Source organism: Xenopus laevis, chromosome 6L (assembly GCF_017654675.1).
Source record: "Xenopus laevis strain J_2021 chromosome 6L, Xenopus_laevis_v10.1, whole genome shotgun sequence".
Classification (NCBI taxonomy): Eukaryota; Metazoa; Chordata; class Amphibia; order Anura; family Pipidae; genus Xenopus; species Xenopus laevis.
The window spans coordinates 96,565,815-96,581,692 of NC_054381.1; the positions used below are offsets into that span (position 1 = coordinate 96,565,815).

The window sequence follows — 15,878 nt, forward strand, 5'->3', positions numbered from 1 at the left end:
CGGAGATCGTCGGTTCCTCGATCGAACAGGTTAAAAGATTTCTGTCGGCTGCCAATAATATCTCTGCATCTATTGGCGATCGTACCATTTTCAGCGGGAGACTGTCACTGGCTTTGTCGGACATAAATATTGTACGATTGCTGTCAGGGGCAGAACATTGGCTGATCTGTTCTTTAACTACTTTATTTGATCTGACTGGTAAGACTGTGATCTGAATGGTTAGTGGCAGGTCGGGAGATGGGGAAGTCCGATCGTACAATGATTCGTACGATCGGATCTTTGCATCTATGGCCAGCTTAAGATATTGCTCTATCGCAATTGCACTAGATCCTGGACCACCTCACCCCTGGCTACTGTTTTACTCTCAAGTGCTTTTCTTGCAGTCAGGAGTCTGGAGTTTCATAATAAAATCCATTTGGATAACAGAATTATTAACTGCATGAAATTAGTGTCCTTTGCGGTAGTCCTTTGTTCTCACCAAATATGTACAATGTTCACACAGCTTTTAGACTGATGAAAATGGGTGGATAGACATATTAAGCTATTAACTGCTGCTTTATTAATGGCACAAGAGAACATAGAGTTACAGTATGATCATTGATATAAAGATCCTATTCTACAGAATACATTAATAGCTGGTTTATTTTGAGAACAGTGAGATAATTTTCAGTAATTACAATAGGCATGGAAAATGTAATCATGACAAACTGTTGCACTGTGACAAAAAAAGGGTTCTTGCAGGAAAAATGCAGTGTAATCTGGAAATCTTGCCTACAGCTATTAATACCAATGTACATAGCTAGAATTGCGAAATCTCCACAATATCTTCACGGCCAAGTTTAAACCCTGATAAACTTTCTGTTACATTTTAAGTAAAATCATTTGTACTTGGCCAACTGTTATATAGTTTATACAGTATGCAAGATGCATTAACCAGGGATTGTGGTGAGTAAAGATAATCAAAGGGAAATAACGAAGATTATAAATAATAAATTATCTTGTAAAATGAAAACATAAATTTGCCAGGCCCCCCCAAGTTAAAAAAAATCAGCTACCAGGGCCCCCAAGGTAAAAAAAAACATCAGCGGCTAGGGCTCCCCCAAATTAAAAAAAAACATCAGCGCCAGGGCACCTCCAAGTTAAAAAAAAATGAGCGCCCAAAGGTTTAAAAAAAAAATGTTGGTGTTCGGCAAGGCTCCTACTTTGGAGCAACTTGGCTCCTTCTTCGGCTCCTACTTTGGCAGTTCAAGGGGGTCCTGGCTAATCCAGGAAATGAAGCACGGCCGGGTCCCCTTAACATATAGCAGCCATCGGGCCAAGGAAAATCGTGCCCCCCTGATGGCCGCCCTGATTGCCCTACAACTACTTTGCTGTCTGAGGGATGCTAGTTGTACTTCAGCATTACCAGCATTAGCCATTTGTCCTTTGTAGTTGTATTCATAATTTCTCCCACGGCCCCTGTAATGCTGGGGTCCAGGGTGAATATCCTTTCTGCTCTACCCTACACCTATTGCTGATCAGAACATAATCTCTGTGGAGTTTATATTTTTGTGCCAAGGAAGACACTGACTTTGCTGTTGCTGTCCAGCACATTGGTTATTGGTCCATAGAGGTTGTTGGACCTAAGGCAGGTTATGCAGTGTGTGGAGTCTGTGGAGATGAAGCCTACTATCCCTACTTAAATAGCTTTTTTAAGCTATGCATAATGTAAATATGCCATGTGGTATCACAAGATGCATCACTTGGTCAGTGATTTGACCAGATTGTACCTGGCCTTTGGTGTTTTGAAAAGGGTAAATATTTTAAGGATACATGAGCTATATACAAGGCTGAGTTTACCACCTGCTTAGAAATATAATAAATCATTTTCTGCTGAAATTTCCTTTAAAAGCACAAGCTATATTGCACACTGACACTGCAGGCATACATCTGTGTATACATTATTTTCAGCTAATAGTCTAAAAATGGCATCCTATTTATATATAGTTACAGAAAAGTTAATGTATACAGTAGATCTGTCAGTACAAACCATATTGTTTCTACATAAGAGCAATGGAAATTGCTGGAGCCCACAGCAAAACTGTTTCACCCCCTTCATTCCCTATGCGGCAGTCCCATGTTTCAGTGTGTTGAAATGCTCTGCAAGCTGCAGCAGAGGGACTCTTTACACTGCCTCGGATCAGCTACAGTATATTAGTCTTTTTAATGGCCCTGTATATACAGTAGCTTTGCCGCACATACAAGTTAATCTGATTACATTCACCTTGAAGGGGGGTTAAATCCCACATGGCAATAAATAAACCAAATAAGATTTTCCATACACTGAGATGCTTGGCCACAGAAAATGCTAGTATCACTTATACTGGAATTTACACAGAAGCAAATGTGCATCTCTTTCTATCTCTTTATCTTTATTATGCCAGCTGCTGAAATGCCACATTTTCCCAGAATATTGTGTGCATAGCAAACACAAATAGATATATATCCGCTGGGCTATTCCATCTGTAGATCATAATCGCTGCCAGGTTAACTCTGCCTGCACCATGCACAAACAACAAGCAGTTCAGTGGTTCTATAGTTATCAGTTATAGGCTGAACTGTATTTAACCCATAGAGCAATCATGTGACCTATGCCAACAATTGCTTGCGCCTCACTCCTGAATATATGGGCTCACTTCATTTCAAGCAGGTGACATATGTGGCATGCAGAAAGTGGGCTTATAAGCAGAAATTGCTGATGCAGGGGCTCATCATGATGCTGATCAAGCATGATTGGTTGGTTTTGTCCATTACACCCAAATTTCTTAAATCATCCCCACCCTACATGAATTTGGCATACGATTAAAGGGGTGGTTCAACTTTAAGTTAACTTTTCAGTATGTTAGAAAGTTTTAAGCAACTTTTCAATTGGTCTTCATTATATCTTTTTTTATAGTTCTTGAATTATTTGCCTTTGTCTTGTGACTCTTTACAGCTTTCAAATGGGGGTCACTGACCGCATCTGAATCAAATGCTCTGAAAGGCTACAAATTATTGCTACTTTTTATTACTCATCTTACTATTCAGGCCTCTCCAATTCATATGCCAGTGTCTTATTCAATGCATGGTTGTTAGTGAAAATTAGACCCTAGCAAACAGATTGATGAAATTGCAATCTGGATAGCTGCTGAATAAAAAGTTAAATAACTGAGAAACCTCAAGTAATAAAAAATTAAAATTGAATGCAAATTGTCTCAGAATACTGCTCTGTACATTATACTAAAAACTTACTCAAAGGTGAACAACCCCAATCCAATTAATCAACTTGGTTCTTCTCCTGCCACTGTGGATACAGTAGTGACGTACATTAAAACAACTATTTTATTTCTTAATGGGGCAAGATAAGAGCTAGGTGTAACAATAATGTTATACATGTGCTTGGAGCACATCCACAAGTTTTTTTTTATGTTACACCATGAATTGCACCCTATCATAAACAGTTCAAGCCCTTTGGTCTTTTCAATTAGGCCCATTACCTTTTCATTTGTTCTTAACATTCAGCAAGGATTCCTTGTCACTCTGTTGCCAAAACTGTGAGCAATCCTGATTCCTGACAACAGTGTAGTTATTAATGTAGTGGTTGGTACAGAATGAAACTGTAGGATTAGAGGGCCCTGCTCACACAGCAGTTGTTCATTCTTCCGATATTTTGCTAATTTCCCATAGCTAATTAAATTAAAGAACTATGTTGTCTTAATGTTAGAAAGAGAAACTTTTTGGAAAAAAAGTTGACATCTTGACCCCTGCATCCTTCAACACACTACAGTATGAACAAAGCCATGTACCTGTACATCTGGTATTTACTGTTGTCGGTCCAACATGGGCACTTGCTTAAAACAAAATGTCACTTCATTGTTTATGAAGAATTTCACATCTTGAGCCTGAGCTCAGTGCATTCTGATTGGATATAGTAAACAATCCATCATGACAGCTCGGTAATGACATCACCAGAGGTCGTACTCCATTATTCGTATTAAATGAAAAACTGTGTTTGTTCTGTCTTTCACTTTGGCTTGTGTCATCACGAGGGAAACTGCCAGCAGGGAATGAGCACAGCAAAAGACTAATAAGACTAATAAGCTAAAAGCTAATAACCAAGCCAGTTGGAATAAGAGATTATAGGTACATAGGCATCTCCCTGCAGTTTGTTTCCCTTTACTTACACACTATTTCACAAAGGGCTCAACACATACATTACTTCCAAATTAGACAAAATCACAGGATGCCGGGATGCCTCATAATTAAACAACAAACAGAACAGTTTTGTTCTGCTAAATTCTAGGATTTGTTTTTACTAATTTATAGGGATAGTGAAATAGGGACTTTACTCCCAGATATGTATCCCACAGAAACCAATCACATATTTGCTTTCAAAATCACATCACTAAATGCTTCCAGTTGGATCAGGGAAGATTTAAAAGGGTGGTTCACCTTAAGTTAACTTTTAGTATGTTATAGAATGGCCAACTAAGCAACTTTTCAAGTGGTCTTCATCGTTTATTTTTTTATAGTTTTTGAATTATGAGCCTTGTTCTTCTGACTCTTTCCAAATTACAAATAGGGATCACTGAACTTATCTAAAAAACAAATGCTCTATAAGGCTACACATTTAGGGGCCTTTTTATGAAGCCTCGATTTTTTCTGGTCAAGTTTTAGGGGAAGAATTCGCATTTTTAGAGGAAAACAAAATTTATTTTTATAGGGAAAAAAACTAATTTTTATAGGAAAAAAAACTTGAATTATAAGAGAGAAAGGAGAAAAGTCACATAGTAGATAACAAGTAAAACCCCATTGTATTCTACAGGGATAATGTGTTATCTGCTATGTAACCTGAGCCTTTTTTCCAACGTGAATGGTTGCACAGCAGCTTGTTTATATAGACTATAGTTGTATTTCTGAAACAAACACCAGTTTTACCAGTGCATGGCAACAGTATATTGTAAATGAATTCCTTTGAAAAACTTTTTGGTGTTACTGTTTTTTGATGTTACTGTGAACAATCCCTGCTCCTGAGGGGCTTGTTTTCCCTAACATAGATGCAGGGCAGTCTTCATGTGTGTTCAGAGGGTACAACGGTAGGGGGCTCATTTCTTTGGTAAACCAACGAGGGAACCCAAATACTACACCTGCATGGGACCCTAAAGGAAAAATGGGGTTTAGATGACCTGCACAGGCCAGAAAACGTCATATCAGGGTCATGTTTTCAAATGGAAGCCAAACAGTTTACAATTTTTTTTAGAATGAAACTTGAGCCCATGTATTGAATATTTGAACAGACATTTTGGAACAGTTTGTGCAGGCAATTCATTCTATTGGCACACAAAACTTAAAGTAAGTTTTCATGTATAAATAAAAAGCCATTCCCTTCAATCCCTATATGGAAGGAGTATCCGGTTGCACACCGCATCGGCTCCTGTAAGCACATGCACACTTACAAACTAGAGAACCCAGGCAATAGGTGCTAAGTTATAAATCTGTCTTCACATTGATTCAGTACATGGGTGGGTAGGATTCTTGCACAACAGCCAGCAGGAGCAAATCCAAATGATAACGGAGGTAACTATAGAGGAGGCAGAACCTGAATCTGCTAGGGGCTCCACAAAGTATAGGGATTCCAGTATAGGGCACTGATTGATAAGCAGTTTTGTAAAAAAAAAAAAAAAATGTTTTGCGCCCACAGTTTAGGGGGCCCTAAAATGATTCCTATCTTTCATTTGCACCACTAACTTTTCTGCTCTGCTTGGGTCAAATGTAAAGAGAAACAATGAAAATGTAGTCAAGGTTTGGGATCTGTTATTCAGAATACAGAAAGCCTATCTCCCATAGACTGCATTTTAATCAAATTATTCAAATTTTTAATAATGATTTCCTTTTTCTCTGTAATTAAGGAACAGTACCTTGTACCTGATCCAAACAAAGGTACCACGTATGTATGTATGCGTTTATTTATAAAGCGCTGTTAAAAGAGCTTAAGTGCTATGTGGTAAGAGACACAGTGGGAAGAAGGTCCCTGCCCCGTAGAGCTTACAGTCTAACGGTGACCATACACATAGAGATCTGCTCATTTGGTGATTTCACCAACGAGCAGATCTCTCCCTGATATATGCCCACCTTCAAGGTGGGCAATATCGGGTTGATCCGATCGTGGGCCCTAGGGCCCAATGAATGGATCATAAATAAAGCAATTCTGCCAGTCTGATCACAGGACCACATCAACAAACAGATGCGGTCTGCGTTCCGATGGGATTTTTATCCTTGCCCCATCGACATCAGGTTGACTTTCGGCCATATATCGATCGGAGAAGCCTGTCTGTCTGTCGGCAGCATTTATCGGCCTGTGTATGGCCAGCTTTAGTGGATGGGAGGCTAACATACAAGCACAATTGGAGATTAAAAAGTGCACAAGGTAAGGCATAGTCAGTAGGTACTGGACTAGTCTAACGTTTAGGTATCATTAATCCTTACATGAGGCAAAGCAATCATTTTGAATTATTTTTTAGGAGACTTAAGGTATGAAGATCCAAATTAGGGAAAGATTCATTATTCGGAAAACCCCATGTCCAGAGCATTCTGGATAACAGTTCTCATGCCCGAATATTAGGGTTGCCACCTTTTCTGGAAAAAAAACCTGGCCTTCCTATATATTTTGCTTTTTTCCCTATTAATAACATTGTGATGAACCATCATTTTTACTGGCCATGCCTGTAAAATACCGGCCAGGTGGCAACCCTACCATATATACAATGTGCAGCCATCTGTGCCATGTGAAAAGATAATGAGCTTTTCCAGCAACAAGCTAGTGGCTTCTTTCTGAAATGAGTACAGGCCTGGACTGGCAATTTGTGGGTTCTGGCAAATGCCAGAGGGGCTGCTATAAATGGCCATAGACAGTCTCTATTTATTGGGCTGGTGGACCTCTATTTGGGCCTCTGTGTACCTAAAATGCCAGGGCCTAATTTCATTCTCAGTCCAGACCTGAATGAATATGAGATTTCTACGTGCCTGCCACAGTGCAAATGAAGATATATGAGAGCCAGGCACACAAACACACACTAGCTCTGGCAGTCGTACAAAAGAGACTCGTGAAGTATTAGCACATAATTATGCAGTTCTTCCAGGTAGCAGTGAGATTTAGTTGGCAGGTGAAGCAAGAACTGAAAATACCTCCAGAGCTTCTGTAGCTCGCTGAGAAATGCCGTTTGTTTTCATTTCGTGCATACGCAGCCCCCTCTAGCGGCAGGAACACAGAACGACGAAGCTTTTCTCAGGAGAACCGAGGGAATTTCTCCGTTGGCTCCGCCCACGTTTTATGAGAGCTTTTCTGCGTCTCCCTCTCTGAAGTTGCCAGAGATTTCCTCTCCAGCCTGCCCTTATCTTAGTCTGCACGTTTGTTCCCGGTGACTAATAGCACCATAACATTGTCTCGGAATAATATCAATTGAGGCTGTTTACAAAGTCCATGGCGGTTGAATATAAGGGCAAGTTGGCCGCAGCATGATCACTTTGGCACTATTGCTTCGGAGTAGCAGCTCCTGATCGTCTCTCCAAGGACTTTGGATTCTTCATTAACTGCGTTTATTTCTCACAGATATTTACTGGACACATTTCTGCTGTCATTCACTTTCTTTCTTATTCGCCTCTAAATAAAGGAGAAATTAGAGATCAAGACTGACCATTTTGGGGGATTGTTTTTTCTGCATTTTTTACAAATTGAAATTATTTTTATTATTTTTATTAAGAAGAAGAAGAAACCTCTCCAGCTTCGTTATGGACCTACAAATGATTTTTTCTCTGCTGGTGGTACTTGTGCAAGGAGTCAGTGCAACAGGTAGGGCTGCATTACATTACATTACATTACTGCTCATATTCATCATTTATTAGGGGCTAATATTACACTTGGCTACTTTTTTTTGCCATCCAGTAGCTCCTGGAGGTTGGATATTTAATCCAGCAACTGAGAATTTTAGCAGAAACGGCCACATTTATATTAGGAGATTTTTTTTTTTTTAATTTAAACCTTATCATTCAGACATGGGTTTGCATATGGGGAAATGCCTGAAATTGAATTCTGCTTCTACTGGGGAAATAAAATCCCTTGTTTCAGACATGGGCAGGTAGCCAATATCAGCAGCATCAGCCCTGGCAGTTTATGAGTAAACTGGCAACTTGGAGGTTGCATAATGCTAATTTATGTGTATTGTAGTGCTTTTCAGGTATTTTCTGAAATATATATGTAATGGTTACGCTCTGACCAGGGATTTATCAAGGGTCTCGCCTGAGCTGAGGGCACTGGCAGGGAAAGCAAGTTGCACTGAAACGCAGATTTAGTAGAGATTGTAGCTGCCAGTTTGATGTGTGAGCAGAGCGTACAATTTGTCGTTATGGAAGAAAGCGATGATTTCTTTGGAGAGAAAGACGTCTATGTGTGCGAGCAACTTGGCAGCGCTATCTAGGTTCAGGTGCAGCTTAAAGCAGTTCGGGTTATTATTATTATTATTATAGGAAAGGGACCGGGTTATTATGGGAAGGGGAACATGGGAGAGAAAACGAGAGCTGGGAGGATTGGGAAATGAAATAATAGGCTTTGGAGACTTAGGCTTTGTCCCAGCTTGTAGGAAAGGACAGGCCATACATAGCTAAGGCAGACAGGTGAGATTGTGGAGAATCCTTGATTACAGGGTGTGGGGGTGATGTAACCCCAAAGGAAGAAGCACTGGTGGTGCCATCATAGTACAGTCGCTGCTGAGAATGGGAACCTGGTACCTGCTCAGAGTTTGAACTTCCCTGCTGTGAACTATCGCCCGAGGGCATTGCTCGCCATGCAGGTAGTAGGGGCAACCCCTTGTAACCGCCTTCGGGCAGCCAGCAGTCACCTCTAATTTGCCCTGATTAGCGCGTAATTCCGCCACCTCTATACCTGCCGTGCGACATCGCTCTCTAGTTTTCAGACTATCGCGTGCAGTCACTGCAGCCTGAGACTCATCCCATAGACTCTGAGGATTTGGGGGGTTATTATATGTCCCATTCAATATTCAGGATACATTATATGTATGAATAGATGATCCCCCCTGGATTTCATTAACCTTAATGCTGTATGGTATGGAGATATACTAGATACTAGATAGAGGTATGGTATGGACATATACTATATAAATATGGAGATCTACTAGATAGGTATGGTATAGAGGTAGTACTAGATAAATCGGTGCATATCTGGTTCCTAGTGATTGCGCAGACGGGGCAGCAGCAGCAGCAGGTGTTTGGACGGTGCATAAATCGCACTAGACGTGTGAGCCTCGCACCTGCAGCAGCCGCACTCGCTGACTAAACATTGGCTGATCCCCTCCAGCTTGAGGCGCTGCTGCAATCACAATCCATTCGTGCTGTGCGGCCTCGCGTGTTCGGTCCTGTTCCCTGGGCTGTTTATAGGAATGTAGCTGCCTGCACGGGGCGGCCAGATGGACGATTTAATAACAGCAGCAGCTCCAGCTGAGCCAACAGCTTCTTGTGACTGTCACGCAGTGCTCGTCCATTAAACCATTAGACGTTCACTCTGTCAACAGCATTGCGGGTGCCAACACATCCCGGAGCGCAGGGATCGCACAGCAGCAGCAGAGGCACATCACTGACACTGTGACTGTGTGTGTGTCATGCCAGATTGCTGTCTGTAGGATGCGGCATATGAGATGAATAATATACAGTTTAGCACAACGATCAGTTAGTTGTGTGCATGGCTGGGAATTGACAAAAGTCAATGCTTTCCTCCTAACCCTGCACTTGTTACAACTACACGAGTCTTTTTCAAATGTCTTACACTATTTGTTTCCTCTCTCTTTGCAGAGTCTCTCAGTGACAGCGCCACGCTCGCTAACCAGCCCCCTGCACCAACTGTACAGACGCACTCACAGCGCTCATCTGGCGCCCCCTGGCGACCACGTAGGGTTAAACGTTGTTCCTGTTCTTCCTTAATGGATAAAGAGTGTGTCTACTTCTGCCACTTGGACATCATATGGATCAACACTCCTGAGTAAGTGGAGAGCCCAGCTATAATGTTTCTACTCTGGTTCTTACAAATGTAATGCAAAATCAAGTTTAAAGATTTCAGTATCTGTGCCCACTTTTTTCATTTCCTAGGTGAACAATACACATTTACACACACATTCCAGGCAGACTAATGCTTTTTGTTATACATGAGTCATGACTGAAGTGTTCTCTTTTTTAAAGGAGTGGTTTAAAAAAATTCCCTTTCCGACATTAACACTGTGAATTGCACCAATAAATAATACTTGCCTAGGGAGCTAACAATCTATACTTGTTACCTACAATGCAAAGGTAACAACAAAGGAACAGTAACAACAAAAAATCAAAGTGTTTTAAAGTAACGAAAATATCATATACTGTTGCCCTGCACTGGTAAAACTACTATAGTTCATATAACAAGCTGTGTAGCAATGGCGGAAATTGAAAAAGTCTATATGCCACAGATTAAATAGGGGATAACAGATAACACCATTATGTTCTACAGAGCTTATCTGCTATCTGCTGAGTAGCCTGAGCCTTTTCTCCTTTGAATGGCTGCCCCATTGCTAAACAGCAGTTTATTTATATAAACAATAGTAGTGTTTCTGAAGCAAACACAGTAGTGTTTATTACTTCAAAACACATTTCTTGATGTTACTGTTCCTTTGAAGTATCTTGGCCAAGGGGGTTGAATTAAACCAGGATGCATCATAGATATGTCATGCAGTCACCAAGTTACTCTGATAAAGAATTAAAAAGAGCGTTGCTAGTGGATGCTATTAATGCAGTCCATTCTCTGGTTATACCAGGCCAGTAGCAATCATACAGGAGAATGTAATAAACAGCCGGTAACGGAAAAAACTATTTGTAATGCGAAAAGTTATGCCTTTGCGCGAACAAATTTTGCTTTGCACAAATTTAATATAACTTTTGCGAACCCGGAAACTGTTTAGCGACCACTTCCGACAGTGGAAGAAGGTTTGCGAATTTTATAGTTTGCGCCAATGCGCAGTCAATGTAATAAAACTTCTTACTGAAAAAGTTGTTATGTTTGCTCCAAAAGATTACGGCACTTTCAAGCACTTCTTAAGAGTGCCCAATTAAAATTTGCAATGCGCAATTAGAATTTGCAATGTAATAACAGTTTAAGGAACCATATTACATCGCGAGATGTGGATTTTTATCCTTATTGGTGTAACTTTGCGACTTTTATTACATTCCCCGATAGTATCTTGTTTTAATGCCAACATATTCTGCTGAACTTTACAGAATTTATATATATTTACACCAGTCCCTGCCACTGGGGAGCTTACATTCCATGGTTCCTATCATATTCACAGTGGAAGAAACCCTATGCTTTGCAATAAATATGATGATGATGATGATAAATATGACCCTTATAGGCAAACCCATGAGAGCAAGGTGTGTGCCTCCTAGAGAACACTCAAGGCAATAAACTAGCTGGCTGAATAAGCTAGCAGAGAAAGCTCTGAGTAAAAAGGCTGCTCATTTTAGAGACATTGTGCTTAAATGGAACCAATGATCCCTCTGAGTTGTGCACTTGCGTTTTGACATAAGCACATACAGAAAACTAGGGGAAACACAGAAAACTTTGAAAGCACGCACATAATTTGGCACTTTCTCAGCCCCACCCACTGTGCTGTGTACTCAGTTTAAAAAAAAAAAAGAAAATTTTTGCACGCAAGGTCAACAAAGAATTAGAAGGAGCATTGAAGGTAACATGTAAAACATATAGGGAGAGTGGTCATGACTTATCTCAGCCCCCAGCCACAGAAGACAAACAATTTCTGGCTGCCTGTAATTTCTGACCTGTGCTCTTCACACGTATTTGCACTGGGATTTCACATGGCCGTGCACAAAGCAGAAGCAATCAACCTTATTTCTCTTGACATGGCTTGAGCAATTTTGAAAAGCAGTAGCTATGTTTAGCACGGATTGATTGCCGAGCACAGATAGTGTAATGTGCTAAAGTGTAAATATTTGCCTTGCGTCTTACCTTTTGGCATTTACAGTGATATGCTACTAAACTATGATTTAAGAACCATTAAGAAGTTATTAATTGAAATACAGGTCGCAACCTGTGGAAGTTTCTGGCATGCCACTGTGAAACTGAGTCGTGTAATTTGGGAAATTGTATGTAATTACATAAGCAGAAAATTAAGGTTTTCGTGCACAAAGGTTACAGCTGGGGAGCTTTGTGTGGGGAGTTTTCCTGTGATGACATTTACTCAGTAAGACCTGAAGCATATATTAAAACCTAAATTATATTTAAGTTCACACAGTGTTTAAAACAGTGAATAAACGAAGAATTATGAGCTTGGTCGTAACAATTGCATGTTGGGTTGGCGGAATAAGTTAATGTGCCTACTGTAGCTCAAATAAAAGTCTGTGCATCAGGCATAGTAACCTATTCATTTAGTCGCTTAATATTGATTGTTATCATTAAAGCTGTTGATTCTTTATTTCAGGAGAACAGTACCGTATGGTCTTGGAGGGCCCCGCATGAAACGGGCATTGCAGGACACTGACCAAGAGAAACTCCTTGAGCCTGCAGGCAGGTGTGTGTGTGCCAAGCGTAAAGACAAGAAATGTATGGACTTCTGCCAAGCAACAGCAGAGCCCAGGTGTGTACAAATATACTATTCAGTGGAAAGTACTGCTGGAGATAAGTTTACTAACACCCACAAGCAGGGGTTGGTTTTATTTGTGAAACACATTCTGGAAAGGTCTTTCTATATATAAATGGGATTACTAATATTATTTTTTTTTTCATTTTCTTCAGCGTTCAGCCATCTGTTGCCAAAGACAGAAGACAAGTTCAGCAGGCCACAAAGTGCCTTGGCCTCAGGCTTGGACAGCAGTGCATTCAAAAACAACATCACAGAAACAAGGTGATGAAAAGGTGAGAAGCAGCTTTTGTGTTTACCATTCATTAACCTGTGAACTGTGATAATAAAATTAGAGGTTTAGAATGCTAATATAGATTAGCAAAATACCAAGAACACCTGCCATAGTTTGGGAGAAAATCCTCAGGTGCTTGTAAAAGACTCAACCTGCATTACATAACTGATTCCAGTAAGTACATTGCCTTTAATGTTTCTGCCGCTTCATAATAAGCATGTCTCTAGGCTGTCACGTTACAATGCATATTTTTAATTATAAGAATTGGCAACCCTCTTCAGAAGCAGAATTATTTCAGATACCGTTTGGACTGTAATTACGGTGTTTATGGAACTGTAGTCAAAACACAATCTGTAATTTGTTGGAGGTAATGCAGTGATGTGGGCAAAGTCAGCCTGGTCTATCAAAATATTGAAAGCAAATGTCTGACTATATGCAGTGGATTACTGCAGTTAGGGGAAAATTGTGTCCATATCAGTACAGAGCCCTGAAAATATGCTTGGTCTCTTCATTGCCTTTTCTATGGGACAGTCATCTGTTAAATAATGTGTAACAGAACTATACATATCTGAATAAGAGGAAAGGTTACAATGGCCTGTCTCGTTATTTTTTAACTAGATTTATTATTTATTTTGCAACCATATTTTATAAAATGTATCTTCGGGTGATATCTGGTGCCCACATCATATGTAAAGTGGAACCTCACATACAGTTTATATATCTTGCCTGGACCAATACAACTAGATTATCCCTATCGGGCAAACATTTGCTCAACTGCTGTAACCCACAGCAACTAGTAAGGCATTTGTTTTCATAATTCTAATGGTAGTAGACTGATCAAAGCTAAATGCTTATTGGTGGTTCAAGGCCACTGCAAACAGAAGTGACTTGTATCTATGTTAGTAAAGCATTTATGCCCTTCTGTTCGAAATAGTGACATATTTTATTATTCTTTACAGATCAGAAAGCATCAAGCAGTCCATTAAGAATTCCTTTACTTTTGCCAGCCTAATGAAAAAGCACAGTGAGACAAGAGAAACCTCACATCACTGGATGCATAAAAACTGGGGTGTATGGAAACACAGAAAGACAACATCATAGTGACAACATGAAAGCCAAGAACATATTAAAACGGCTTTTGATGTATGAATGTTCTTTGAGAAGAGACCCAGTGTATTCAGGAAAATAAAGAGCTGGGATGATGGGAATAATGCAGTTCGACTTGGAATGGAATGGAAAATGGAAACCGTTGCTTGTTGGGATTGGATAACAATATTACAGCCAATGGTTTCTAGAAAGAAGACTTTGAACCTAATGTTGGTTGACATGTCAGAGAGCATCACATGCTACTTACATGGACAGTGAAACACTGGAACTTACGAAAGTGCCTTAATTCTGCACAAAAGACACTGCAAATAGTGATTCTGCCACTTTGGCATTAGACAGAGGACCTTTTGCCATTAAAATAAAGACTTCTTTCTCATGCCTATGTCTACCTCAGTTTTAAATCATTCCATCTGGACTTCACCTTAGCTTAACCTTTAAGACATTTGCCTGTAACCTCTCTTTTTTATAGTTCCCTGGAACTAATCAGGCCTTACATGTCCCGCTAAACTCCAGTTTGTCTAGTGGCTGGTTGGTGTTGTCACTACAAACTAAGTGGGCGTGAGGGAAATTGGTAATAAAGCAGAAGCTGGGTAATTTTTATGTAAGCGGTGATCAATGTTGGCATCTGCACATCTGATTCATCTGCTATTCTTTGCCTAATTAAATTTATTATTTGGATATTTTTAAATAAATATATTTATATTAATATTTGTAAGAAGACTATATTTACTGTGTTAAATATACATTGGAACAGGCCACATTGGTCTATGCATGTATGTTGTATTTCTATATGAAAAAGAGCTTAAGCTCCAGTGGTAAATATGTTTATTAAACAACTGTTTTTTTAACTCTGTGTATGCATTTTTCATGTCTGGCTTTGCTGCTGAAATAAAATGTATGTAAGGATGGATCAAAGGGATACATTAAAAGGGAAAAATATCAAAAATAATTTTCGGTACAATATACACATAGGGTCAACGTAAGCCCAGTTAGTAGGAATTGGACAAAGTTAATCAGTGCAGCAGGCTTGCTCCAAACCTGCTATTTCACCAACTGTGATACTATATTGATTTTGTATTTTGCCTGTATATATTGGTTTTAGCTTTCACTTTAGGTAGCTGCAAAGTACATTTGGGGGTTTGGTAGTTGGATACAACAGATGAGATGTTGTGGTGTTTGTGAGCAATTGGTTGGTGTGATAATAACAGAACTGAAACAACCTAGGAAACATACTGTAAATAGTAAATGTGGTCCTAACTATTCAGATAATTAAGTTATTTGCCTCTCTCTACCCTCTCAGTGCAATGAATTATGATGGGCTTGGTAAATGACTGGCTGCCTAAAATACTGACTGTCATATAATAGTTCCTTATTCAAAAGTAACTGGTCTGGGAGGGAGACAAAGGCTAAACAGCCCTAAAAACACCATGACAAGCCAACAAATTGAAAGTCCAAATGTATGCTCACATTTGTGTGAAGGCATCAAAGCCTCCAAATTTCATATATATACCAAAAGCAGTACATAGTCATGAGGTGATTTTCTTGACTGCAATAGGATCAAGTAACCACAAATTGAAGGGGGGTAGTTCCTTCACTAAAGTGCAAGAATCTTGTAGCTTCTTTCATGGTCTGTTACACCTCTTGGGATCTCCAATTTTCCTGCAGCTACAGGCAAATTCATGTTAAAATCAAGTGAGACAAAAGAAAGTGCAATAACACAATAAGGTGCAGATTTAGTCAAATTCATACTGGGAATTTTGGTCACAGCAGCAGTGGTTTACAACCACCAA

The 15,878-nt window shown here is 39.8% G+C and overlaps 1 protein-coding gene across 1 annotated transcript; it reads left to right on the plus strand.

Annotated features, from left to right (window-relative positions):
* The first annotated feature begins 7,443 nt into the window (after window positions 1-7,443).
* On the plus strand, window positions 7,444-14,936 carry edn1.L (endothelin 1 L homeolog). Its single transcript, NM_001127799.1, has 5 exons — window positions 7,444-7,867; window positions 9,880-10,066; window positions 12,549-12,704; window positions 12,863-12,982; window positions 13,941-14,936. Exons 1-5 carry the CDS (start codon window positions 7,807-7,809, stop codon window positions 14,080-14,082), a joined length of 666 nt encoding a protein of 221 aa, NP_001121271.1. The 5' UTR covers window positions 7,444-7,806; the 3' UTR covers window positions 14,083-14,936.
* The last annotated feature ends 942 nt before the right edge of the window (window positions 14,937-15,878 follow it).